Source organism: Sorex fumeus, unplaced genomic scaffold, assembly GCF_029834395.1.
Source record: "Sorex fumeus unplaced genomic scaffold, SorFum_2.1 ptg000014l, whole genome shotgun sequence".
In the NCBI taxonomy this organism is placed as follows: Eukaryota; Metazoa; Chordata; class Mammalia; order Eulipotyphla; family Soricidae; genus Sorex; species Sorex fumeus.
Window position 1 is genome coordinate 23,546,434 of NW_026606071.1, and position 12,133 is coordinate 23,558,566.

Sequence of the window (12,133 nt, forward strand, 5' to 3'; positions counted from 1 at the left end):
GATTTAACACCCAGGGCTTTTGCGTACCATGAACCAAAAAAGCTATACTACTTCTGTTTCCTGAGTGCAGTTCAGTGTCTTGATTTCCCTCAGATACATCATCTTACATGATTAACCTAATTATTCATGTTATTAGGTTGACTTGCCCTAGAATACTCCTCTTCCCCAAAGTGCCATGTTTTCCTTTTCTAAAGGCTAGGGGATTCAGTGGTGAAGAAACCACAGTATTTGTGATAATGCCTACAGTCAGGTATAGCAGCAAGAAAACATACCTCAAGATGTGTTGAAAGGTCAAAAATTACATTGACTCTTCTAAATTATGATGAAACCAAATGGGAAATCAAATGAGAACTGTTTTTGGATCCCAGAATCTTGCCAAACTCAAATCAAGAGATAAACTTGCTTTGTAATCTTACTGTGAAGCAAATTGCTTCTGTTTAGAAGGATTTTTTTTTCAGGTAGAATTTTTGGTATGAACTTTAAAACTACCTAGAAAGAAGCTAAACTTCAGGACTTCTTGTCAAAGGAAAATAAAACACAAGAGAGGAGTATAGAGAACATCTGAATCTCAGTTACAGGGGAAACACCAAATTCTACAAAAACAACCACTGATATAGTTCACATTCCCGCTAACTCAATTCCCCAAAACTCCAGTGACCATTTGAGAAAGCCCCAACTTCATCTAGCTTTAGGGCTTCCTTATTGCAAGCGTCCCTCAGGCTTTTTCCTTAACAAAAGCAGGAGGCTGGAAAGGTTCAGCTCATCCAGGCCTTCAGTAAATAGATGATTCTCACAATTGTGATGAAGACTGAGAGCACAAGCATTTAGTTCTGAATTAAATTTTTCACTCCAATTTGAGGAGAGGCATTGGATAGAGTTTAGAATGATCCAACAGCACTTTTCCCCCCCTGAATCAGCTAAAGCAGGTAACACACAAAATGTTCAGGTTTTCATATGTTTTAGTTAGTGACCCTAGATCAGCATTTCTTCGAGTTGTATTGTCTATGTTATAGTTGGGAAGAGAATTGTTGTAATAGACAAGATAAAAAAAATCATATTTGGGGGCCAGAGCGATAGCACAGCAGGTAGAGTGCTTGCCTTGCACAAGGCTGACCTGGGTTCGATCCTCAGCATCCCATATGGTCCCCCAAGCACCGCCAGGAGTAATTCCTGAGTGCAGAGCCAGGAATAACCCCTGAGCATCGCTGGGTGTATCACAAAAAGAAAAAAAAATCATATTCTTTGTACTTTAAAAGCAATTTTCTGTTCCCTATTATCCAAGTCTAAATGTTGCTCCTGCATTTCTTTCACGATGCAAAACGTCAGGGCACATAATTCCCAAAAGGGCTTGCTTCTGCTAATGCATGTGTTGGTGGTGGAGGTGTCCTGCAGAAAGCCTAGAAAACATTAAAGCAGCAGTCAGAAGCTTTAATGAAGTTAACCTGCTGAAGCCAGGGGAGATTTGCCTGAACTACACCTGAAAGCACTTTGATTATGGCATCAGCTTCAAAAGAAACCCATTTCCTCATTGTAGAGCTGCTGCATTGAGAAATAGAATTGCACCTTTATATTCAGACTAATATCCCTGCCTTGCTAAAATCTGAAAGTATTTTTAGACATGCTAAAGATGTAGGGGGCTTCTCCTCTCCATCCTCCAAACTCCCACATCTCAAGTCCCAGCAAACAGGCTGTTGGGAGCCTTTCTGCTTGGTAAAGGTCCTAAGAATGCAGAGCCCAACTGATAAATGCCTTTCCGCTTGGAAAATCATAGCTTCCAGCTTTCTAACACTGAGCCAACCCAGGTTCTACAGGTTTTCTTAAAAACAGAAACCCAAAGAAATAATTTCTCGCTAAAATAATTCCTAGCTTTTGCAAGTTTCCCCTCTTAATACACACACTTCCTTTAGCTTTTTAATATTATAACTTCCTTCTCCATTTCCTTTCATTATTTAATGCTTTGTCTTTGCTTATGTTTAAGTTTTCATTTTGCTCTTTTGCTGATCTCTCGTAAGCATTCCTTTTACTTCCTTTCATATCTCTCTTTCCTCTAGGATTATAGTTCCTTTTCACTGGTTGTTTCTTTTTGGGTCACAGCTGCCCCCTAACGGTTTACAGGATCATTACTGCTTTGCCTCAGAGGAGGAGGGAGGGAAAGTCAATTGGAGAAAGCAAGCTCAAGGAAAGACATAAAATGTGTGTTTGCTTTTGACTGGGAACATACTTTCCATTTCTCTAGAACACATCCAAGATCACTGCAAATATGGAGGTGACCTGTAAAACGGGAGGGTGTGCCAGGGCCAGTTGGATTTGTGTTCAATCCCCTTTTTTTTGGTGCTCTTTGAAATTTCGTAATGTTATATATGAGTACTACTTATTCCCTTTCTTCAGATTTAGAAAATAAATCAAATCCAAGTCTGGAGATGGAAAAGGAGATGGTCTCTACAAACGATTTCCGGGTCCCAGCAGAAAGCCAACTTCATTCTCAGTCCCCCCTCTGCTGTTCTGTGCTCTCACCCTGACAGGAAGAGCTGATTGGCAGCTCGGTAAACTGTGTGGGAGTAAATATGAAGGGGGAGAGTGGGAACTAATGACTATGGTGGGTGTGAATTAACCCACCCTGGAGCATCATCAATAGCAAAAGGTCAACCTCCTGACTCCTGCCTTTCCATCGGGACTTTCTTGCTCAAATTAGCAACTATTGCCTTCATAATGTAACAATCACCTGACATGTAGATGTCTAATTAAGGTCCCATAAGTCACAGGTTACAAATCTGAAAACCACAACAGACACCACATAAACCTGTGGTGGCTTGAAAGGGTTCATTTGCATGTGAGAGGGGGGAAAAAGCAATACACACTCATAGATGAAAGATTTAATCTTCTAAGAAATTTAACTTACGAATTTAGGGAGAGAATGGATGTTTCTTAAAGGTCCTTTTTTTACAGGCAGTAACCCTAGAATTTCTAATCACATCACCTATAAATGCCATAAAGTTGCAAATGAATTCCAGGACTTTCGGATTGCCAGTGAAATCTGTATTTCTTCTTTTAAGTTTATTTTGAGGGATTGAGGGAGACCTTTGTGAAAAACACCTCTCATCTGAAAATCATGTCAAAATGCCCAAAATGCTAATCCTGATTTGCATTTAGAGCACAGGTACCCAATCCCCTCCCAGTCAGCCCCATGCCTGCATGAACACACTGTTGGAGGTATATCACAGGTTTCAGTTCTTTATTGTGGCTATGAAACTCAAAACAGTTTAAAATGTATGGGTCAGGATAGTCTTCTCCAAAATACAAGAACTCAAATCATTTCCTTTAAAGGTAGGGAGGTGGCTCAGTGGCAGAGTACTCATCTAGCATGTGTGCAGTTCTGAATTCAATTCCCAGAACCACAAGAGCAACCCCTGAAGCCCTAAGCACCAACTCCAGAGTATTTCTAAGCACCACAGGTTGTGAGTCTAAATCACCAGACCCTTCATTCTGTTCTTCCATCCTTGGCTCTTTGTTGTCAAATAGATACCAAATAATTTCAAATGATGTTTATGCTGGTACTGGGGTTCTCTTTGGGGTGAAAAAGTGAGGTAGCTTCAGAGACTTACACAGTTGTAAATTTCTAGGGGCACATCTCCCACTCTCTTCTTCCGAAGCTGTCTGATATGGTGACTGTTAAAGATACTTGGTCTCTATATGTCTTTACGGAACTAAGAAATTGTACTGAACAAAATGAAATGCAATTTAAAATTCAATGGCTCTATCACATTAGCTACATTTCAAATGCCCAATTGTCTGGTGAATAGCAAGGCTCTCTCTACCACTGCAGCAAGTTGTCCTGAAGAAGGCTGTTCCTGTGGGCTGGCTGGTACTTTTTGAAGCATGGATGCCTCCAACATATAAAAATTCACGGAGCAGAGGGAATTCTGTCTCAGCTTTATCCCAACCAGAGTCAAGGGAGCAATATGATTTCTTTTGCTTCTTTTTTCAGGACTCCAGAGGTGCTTAGATGAAAATTTTTTTCTGAAATTTTTTTTATTCATAAGTTTCTTTCCTATTTAATCTAGTATCTATGAGAAAGAAGCAAGACCATTTAGAGTGCTGGAGATGTCAACACTATATGGAAATCTATAAAGATTCAGGAACTCCACTTCTAGGCTTGTGTCTGTTCAAATGTGTCTGGGGGAAAAAAAAAGAAAAGAAAAAGTCAGTGTTTAAAGGTTAAATGTGGGGGGTTGAGGGTGGCTATTGACCAGAAACCTGGACTTCAGCTTCAAACAAAAGAGAGAATAAAAAATGAGGACCTATTACATTTTAACTGAAGCTTTGCCTCTGAGACAAATGCAGCTAAATATTAACTAGGGCAATGCAGTAAATTACAGATTAAGATGCAATTATGCCTCATCTCTCCCTGTTTCAGGGTGAGAGCTTGTCGATGTTAGGACTCAGATAAGGGGAAGCGCCATGTGACAGGTGGCATTGATTGTGGAAGCAGGCAACTTCGATAGCTTTTAGATCTTGGGCTCCCAGGAGGCAAGACCCAAACATCTTCCTTCCTTGCACACCTCCTGCATAGCAGTCATGCTTCTGCGAGCATTTAATAAGAACAATACAAAGAACACAGATGGAAAACCATACCTGCAACAAGCCGCTAGTAACCACCAACAGCTGAGTGGGCTGGTTGGGAACTGCAGTTCCATAAACCCTAAAGCGGGCTTCTCACGCTCATTCCTGCAAAACCCCTGCTCACTCGAGTGAGGGAAAGTGCTCAGTGGTTCCAAACAGGCTCCTTGCTGGTGTTATGAAATAAAGATCACAAGGTCAAGGTGGGCAGTCCAGCACTCTGGCAGGCTTCAAGGACATGCTCTTGGTGGGTTTCCCCAGAAACTCAAAGCAACTGCCTCCTCTCAGAACAGTGCCTGAGGGAACTGTCTCAGCACAGGTCTCAGAGTCCACGTTTATTGAAGGTTCTGAACACAGGTTCAGTTGCTGGCCTGTTGAGCACTGACATGAAAGTCAACTACAATATGTGTTGAAAATACAGACTCCCAGACATGACTCTTGATCCAGGGAAATTGATCTATAGGCACATATTGCTCAGGGAGCTGAATTTCTCATCTGCCCTCACTGGTTCTGTCGCATCCTCAAGGTTGCGTTTGCCTGGCTACTGGACGTGCCCATCTTTCCACTGGGGCCATCCAGGTAACTGCTTTCTCTTAGGATCTGTGACACATCTATTTTTTTTTGTTCCGCATATCCCTTCTTGTCAAAGGAATGGAATGTAGGATAGGATTATCCATTATTATTTCATAATTAAGAATAAGGAGACAAAATGGCCTAGGTGAGTCAGAGAAGCTTGCCAGGAATTTCCACTTCACTAGCAAGCTGGTTGTTTTCTAGTCAGTCTGCAAGTTTCTAGTTAAGGAGCCCATTGTTTCTGTGGGTGCCACCAGCTACGTAAAAGGCAGGCTTCTCCCCTGGATCAAAGGTGTGGACTGACAAAGTAATGAAAAGGATAGATAGTGGTTGGTTCCTCACCCTTCCAAATCTGGTGGAGACAAAACCAAATGCAACCAAACCCCTGAGATTCCAGTCTAGACAGTAACTGAGCTGGCAGGTCTGAGCCAGCCCTAGGGCTGAGAATTTCCCTAAAGATTTGTTTTCCAACAGGCCACGTGTTCTGGGACACTTAGCTCCCAAGAGCCCTTAGAAATCCTAGATTCAAACAATTATGAGCTCTCCCAGGGTTGAGCTGTGGGCTTCTGTTCAGTGTGGTCTACAGGAGATCCGGTCTCCCTCTAAATCCTCTGCCCTGATAAAGACGGCTTGGAGCTCCTGAAAAAGCTGTACCTCAGGGAGCGTGGTGGCCATTATTTATTGAGTGCTGCCCCCTAGAGGACTAGAAATGGTTTTGCCACTAGAACTCCACAGAGGCTTCCTCTACCCAATATAGATAATCTTCCCTTCACTGGGGTGGGAAATGCTGAGAAGCCTGCTGCCTTCCTAAGGACTCGGGGAGAAAAACAACTCCCTCTCAGGGACTCCTCTGAAAACTCAAAATCTGTTAATACTGTGAATTGGGTCCCAAAACAGCAGACTAGGTCCAGTATAGAATCCCATGCTTCTTCCTGTCAGATCCAGGACCCCGACTGCTGTTTGGGGGATCTTCAAGCCCAAACTAGAATTCCAGAGTTATCATTCTTTTCCAAAGCTAGTTCTCTCTCTCTCTCTCTTTCTCTCTTTCTCTCTCTCTCATGCCACCCAGTACACACACGCACACACCCCGCTTGCATTTTACCTAAACTCTGGCTAACTCAGTTTTCTCCTATGCTGAGCACTTGCCAGAGGGGTTAGCAATACCTGGTGACTAGCAGGAAGAGGTAAAGTCTTCATGCAGAGGATGTCCCTATAGATTCAAAATCCAGACTGTCCCCTGACCCTATCTCATATTAGGGGTGGCAGTCTTTCTTTACAATCTGTGGCAAGATAGGGGACATCTAGATCTGGACTTTGTAATAATACAGCTGTATTCTGGATCCTAGGCAGGGAACAAGGAAAGAAGGAAGGCAGAGAGGGAATGAAAGGAATGAAGAGAAGCCTCTAGGCCAGCCTGGGTATCCGCTCCCTGGAAGAGCTCACCAGGTCTCTGGTAAATGCCCTTTTAAGCCAGCATCTAAGATTAGCAGTGTGATATGCAGCCTGTGGGTTTACACAGCACTGTAAAAATCCCTGCACGGGCTGGCTCAACTATTTGCAAATCACTTCTGATTCAATTTTGTTTTGGTTATCTCAGTATAAATAACAGTTAAGTAGGAGTTACAGATTTTTCAAACACTAAAAGTGATAAACAAAGCTAATGGCAAGTCCAGATAAGGAGGAAAACCACCCAGAAGAATCCACAAGAACAAGCAAAGAAATAAATGAGGGAGTCTGATGTGTGTGTTTCTTGTCACTGAAACTTTATTTTTCTTCATCTGTAGAGTGGCAGAAAAGGTATATGCAGGGTGTTATTTAGACTGTTTCTGTTAGAGTCTTTATGATAAAGTGGTAATAGGTGCCTGGTGAAGCAAGACAGTTTGGAATCCACAAAACCAACGCCGAAACAAAGATTCAAGTGTTTCCCCAACTGCTAGCTTGCAGCTCCCTCTTCTAAACAGTTTTCACGCCACCATTTGAAAATAGTTGGCATAATGCACGTTCTTTCTCTGCACGTTCTGACCGTATTTCCACACGGAAAATAGGAACAGAAGTAGCCACTGAGGCATTGCGAAGCCTTCCTGTACCTGTTACCTCTTTTTTTTTTTTTTTTGAGAACTAGAGGAACGCCAGTTGAATTATCCAAAACATTCTTTGCTCTAGAAAGTCCTATCTCTCCTTCGACTGATAAGTTAGGGGAGCGAGGAAGAACAAAATCCTCGCCCCGGAGGGAAGAGGGGGTAAGACGGGGCGGGTGTGGGGTGGGGGACACAACAAAGGATCTGAGTGACAAGCGCAGGGAGCATTTGGGGGGCTTGATCGCGCCGAGGCTGAGCGTGAGTGTCGCCGCCACGCACCGCCGCCTGCGTGTTCGAACGCTCGGCTGAGCTGCCCGGTTCCCGAGCGCCAGCCCCGCGCGCCACCCGACTCCTCCCGAAACGCCATTGCTCGTGGCATTGTGTTGGCTTCTACGTGTGTGGCAGCGGGCAGGGAAGCGGGCGGGTGCGAGGAGAAGCAGGATCCCCACCCCCCAAGACCTCTTTTCCCGCAGGGTCCTTCTCGGGCGGGGGGCGCGCGGCCAAGGACAGCGCGCCCCGGAGGTGCCGGGGCCGGAACGCGCCAGCCGCCCGTCGCGGGTGCCCGGGGCGGGCTGGAGGTGCGGGCTGGGCGCGGGAGGCGAAGGTGGGGGCGGCTCGAACTTTGATCCCCACTCCCACTCCCTCTCCGAGGGCCAGCGTCGGGGGGGGGTGCGGATGGAGGGGGCTCGAGGGGTGGGTACGGGGGGGAGCGTCCAGCCGCCGCTGCCGCCGCCGCCGCCCCGCCCGGTGCCGCGGCTCTCGCCTGTGCGCCGCGCGTCTCCGCGGCTGCCTCTTTAATCAGGAACACAGAAGGGGCGGGCCCTGAGCCGGCGCGTAATCGGATAGCTGTGCCGCGGCTCTGACATCCACATGCTGCTCGGCCTGAAAAGGCAGGGGGGGAGCCGGAGGGGAAGCAGAGACGGCGAGCCAGGCACCCGTCCGCCCGCCGCCCCCCGCGCTGCCTCCGACGCGCAGAGCCGCGGCCAGGCGCGGGCCGAGGTGGAGGTGAGCGCGCGGGCGCCGGCGAACTCGGAGAGGGGCTCGCTCGCTCCCTCGCGGGCCGTCCCCGCCGCACCCGCAGCAGCAGCGGCGGCAGCGGCAGCAGCAGCACCGGCGGCCGCAGCGGCAGCGGCAGCAGCAGCAGCAGCAGCAGCAGCCGCGAGCAGCCGCGCAGGAGGCGGCTTCCTTCCTCAGATTCCCCTCGTGAGGCTGGCCGAGCGGGGCTGAGCTGGGGGGAGGCTCCCGCGCGGGGAACCCGGCGAGGGTGAGAGCCGCGCGGCTGCCTCCACTTCGGGGCGTGTGTCCGGCGGTCGGTGCCTCCGCCCGCGAGTCGTCCCTTCTGCCCGGGGATGTGCGTCCGTTTACGCCTCTGAGATCACACAGCTGCCTGGGGGCCGTGTGATGCCCCAGGCAAGTCTTGACTTTGATTTTTCTTCTTCTTCTTCCTTTTATTATTCCTACGTGGTGTTCTTTTTTCCCTCCCCCCAGTTGGCTTTCGGAAAACATGCGTGATGTTGTAGGATAAAGGAAAGACTTTGAGGAACTGGAGAGGACATACAGGCGTTTTGTTTTTAAGAGAGGAAACCCGTGCCCTGGTCGCGCGGCTCGCTCCCTCTCTGCCGCTTTCCCAGCGCTGCCCTCCTCCTGGTGAGGTGGGGAGCCAGCGAGAATAAAGGTGTGGACGGGCAACCAGGACCCTCCGGAGGGAAACCCTCGCTATTAGTATCCTTAACTGAAGACACTGTCAGGAAGAACGTAAGCGAGAGAAAAATACAAAGACTTTATAATTCTACTACAAGAAACCTACAAATCCTTCTCTCGGAAAAACCTTCTCCAACATGGATATGTTTGCGCTCACCTGGGTTTTCTTAGCTCTCCACTTTTCGGGACACCAAGTGGAAGGCCAAGCAGGTAAGTCCTGAAAGTTGGTTTTTATTTTTTCTCTTCGTTTCAACATGCTTTTCCCTGTAAAAGTGACTGCTAATGAAGGGGGGCGCCCCAGAATGGCATAGACAGAGACTCCCTCAATACTGAATAATTTAAAGAGAACCCCTAACCTGCCCTACTACAACACCACTACCGCTAAACCCCAACTTTTCTCTCCTGCTCTGTGTGTGTGTGTGTGTGTGTGTGTGTGTTTTGAAACATAGATTTTGGCGGTGTTCAGATGTCACATATGGACTGAATCAAAGGTTTAAAAATACTACAAAGCCTTTGCATTACAGTTTTTTGGGAAATTTTTTTCCTGTCTTGAAGCAGAACACATCTCCCTTGAGTTTCTTCAACCTAGCCAGCAAAATATAAATCATTTGCATTCCCTCCACTTAGCTATCTTGAGCAATGTTAACTGAAGGGCTTGGGAAAGACAGAGGCTAGTTTGGATTTTCCAGTGCTGTGGAGTCTTTGCAGAATGTGAATACACTTCAGAATCATAGGGCTCAGCCTCAGAGAGCAAGTTGGCTGGTAGATGAGCTAGGGGCTTGAGGCTGGGCGCTGCTGGCAACTAAGGTGGTTGGTTGGTTGTGCCCTGGTGTCTTCCAAACTCGTGTGTTTCTGGGAATAAAAATTAAGTGTTCTTTTCAAAAATAATATTAGATAAACTAAACTGTGTAGCCCTCAGAGGTCACTCACTCTTGTGAAGTGGTTAGAAACTTTTGAGAGGAATTTGTTCTCAACATACTGCCAAAACGGGTGTGTGGACAGACTGCAGAGATAAAAGCACCAAAAGGCCCAAAACAGTTTGGGACCAATATTGGCTGGGGGATTGAGCTGGCAAGGGGTACACTCCCTGACATGGGATCTCCGTTTCCAGTGAGGCTTGTCTTGTCGTTCCCCACACCATCCTCCAGAGCCAGCTTATCTCCCCGCACAGAACAGTGTCTGAGTGGAATGTTCTAGCTCTGACTGAGAAGCTGCTACAGGTGATGGAGACTGGGGAAACTCCATGAGGGCGAATAAGGGGAAGAGAGGAGACCAGGCTTTCTGGAGTGGCTGTCCTTTTCCGACACCCTTAAACAACGGTGGAGCTGTGGAGCTATGGCCACATTGGTAGGGCTCATTCCTGGCAGCCTCCTGGGGGCCTCTCCCGCACTGCAGCGGGCTAGTGGAGCAGGGGGAGCCTGGTTTGACTAAAGGGGCAGCTTTGCTCCTACTGTTCTGGTTCTCACCCCTCAACCCATCCACCAGTCCCACCCCACACCCCCTCCCAGCTTAGCTGTTTATTTGCTTGGTAGGAAAGAGATAGGAATGCCCTTGCTCCCCCCATCCACAGACTGGTGGTGCCTTCTAGGCTCTAGCTGGTCTTGGGGCAGCTACTAAGGGTCTAAAGCCATGGGCGCAGGACCCACCTGGGGAGGCTTCCAGCATCTCCCTATTACCTCTTGCCTTAATTCTAAGTTCCCAGCTTGAAGTGAAATTAAATTACCTCCCACAGAACTGGATGCTGCATAAATTATGCATGTTTGTGTGATTCGCTGTGTGTGTCTGTATGTGCGCAGGGGCGCAGAGCGCGGTAAGGATGCCCACGGTCTATTCTGTCTTCAGGACTCTAGTAGGCCCTGGCACACGAGCGCGTGCACACGAGCGCACCCCCCTTCCCCGCGCGGGCGCGTGCACACACACACACACGCATGCAACTTCAGCTTCTGTGTGCTGCGAGAAGCGGGCGGGATCGCTAAGACTCGGGACCATCTCCTACCCAGATGTTCGCACATCTGTCCCCGAGCTCTGCGCGGAGTGTGTAGGACACCCGCTGCTCGGACCCTCTCCGGCTCTGCCACCTGCCTCCCGCGCTCTCTGCAGAGCCCCCTCTTCACCGGAGCCCCCGGGCCGCGCTGCGTCACTCCTTCAGGAGACGCAGGGCGCCAGGGACTGGCCACCCACCGCAGTGAGATCCCGGGCAGCCTCAGAGCCCGGCTGAGTGTCGCTGGGTGGGCTGCAAGGCTGGGACCTGCCCAGAATGGCTGCACTTCAGCTCGCCCTATCCGCCCACACCCCGCCAAAGGCGACCGCTCGCAAGGCGCCGCGGGCCGCTCGACTTCTACGTTGCAGCAGCCGACTGGCACCCAGGGAACTGGCAGAGGGTGGCAAAGGGCGAGGCCCAGTAGACGTTCTGACTCACCCTGATGTGCGCCCGGGGCCAGGGCCAGCCCGCGGCGGCGACGGGAAACCCTTTCCCGGACAGGGTTCGGTAAAGGGAGGGCGGAAGGTGCATGCGGGGGAGCACCGGAGCGATTAATTGGCGGCCTTGGCGCGTGGCCGCGTGTGCGTCCATGCTGGGCGCCCCACTCTGCCCGTCACGCCGAAACCCCCACCCGCCGCCGCGCCCCTCACATTGCAGCTCGGACTTCTGGGCAGCTTTGCGGTGGGCGCCGGGGCGGGGTGGGGGTGGGCTGCCCGGAGCGCCCCCCTCCTCCTGCCGTTTGCGCTCCACTCTGCGCAGCGTTTGCATTGCCCCACGGTCCCCGGGAGAGCCGGCTCAGAAGCGCTGAGGATGTGGTAGCCTGGGTGGGTGTTCCGGGGTGCGGGCGCAGAGAGAGAGAGGGAAAAAGTCACTGGTGGGAACTGCGGGAATGCACGCAACTTGGGCTGTCTGGTGGCGCGCCCGAACGCCGCCACGGAACCCCAACAGGTGAAGAGCACGCATCGACGCGGGGGCCATCCACGAGAGGCGGGGACGCTTTGCGCCATGGTGCCTACTACCCACAACGCTCCCTAACCCCGTCTCTAACGCCGCATCGATTTATTTAGGCTACGCAGCTGAAAGTGAGCTGAGATATCCAAAGGCACTGTATTAGGCGCGCGCGCGCGCGCGCGCGCACACACACACACACACACACACATATACATATCACACACACGGCGCA

The 12,133-nt window shown here is 49.4% G+C and overlaps 1 protein-coding gene across 1 annotated transcript in view; it reads left to right on the plus strand.

Annotated features, from left to right (window-relative positions):
* The first annotated feature begins 8,911 nt into the window (after window positions 1-8,911).
* Window positions 8,912-12,133, plus strand: part of NRP2 (neuropilin 2) — a 118,041-nt gene continuing 114,819 nt past the window's right edge. Inside the window, exon 1 of the mRNA XM_056111614.1 lies at window positions 8,912-9,179. Within this exon, the coding sequence (XP_055967589.1) occupies window positions 9,107-9,179 (73 nt within the window). The 5' untranslated portion in view covers window positions 8,912-9,106. The remainder of the gene's footprint in view (window positions 9,180-12,133) is intronic.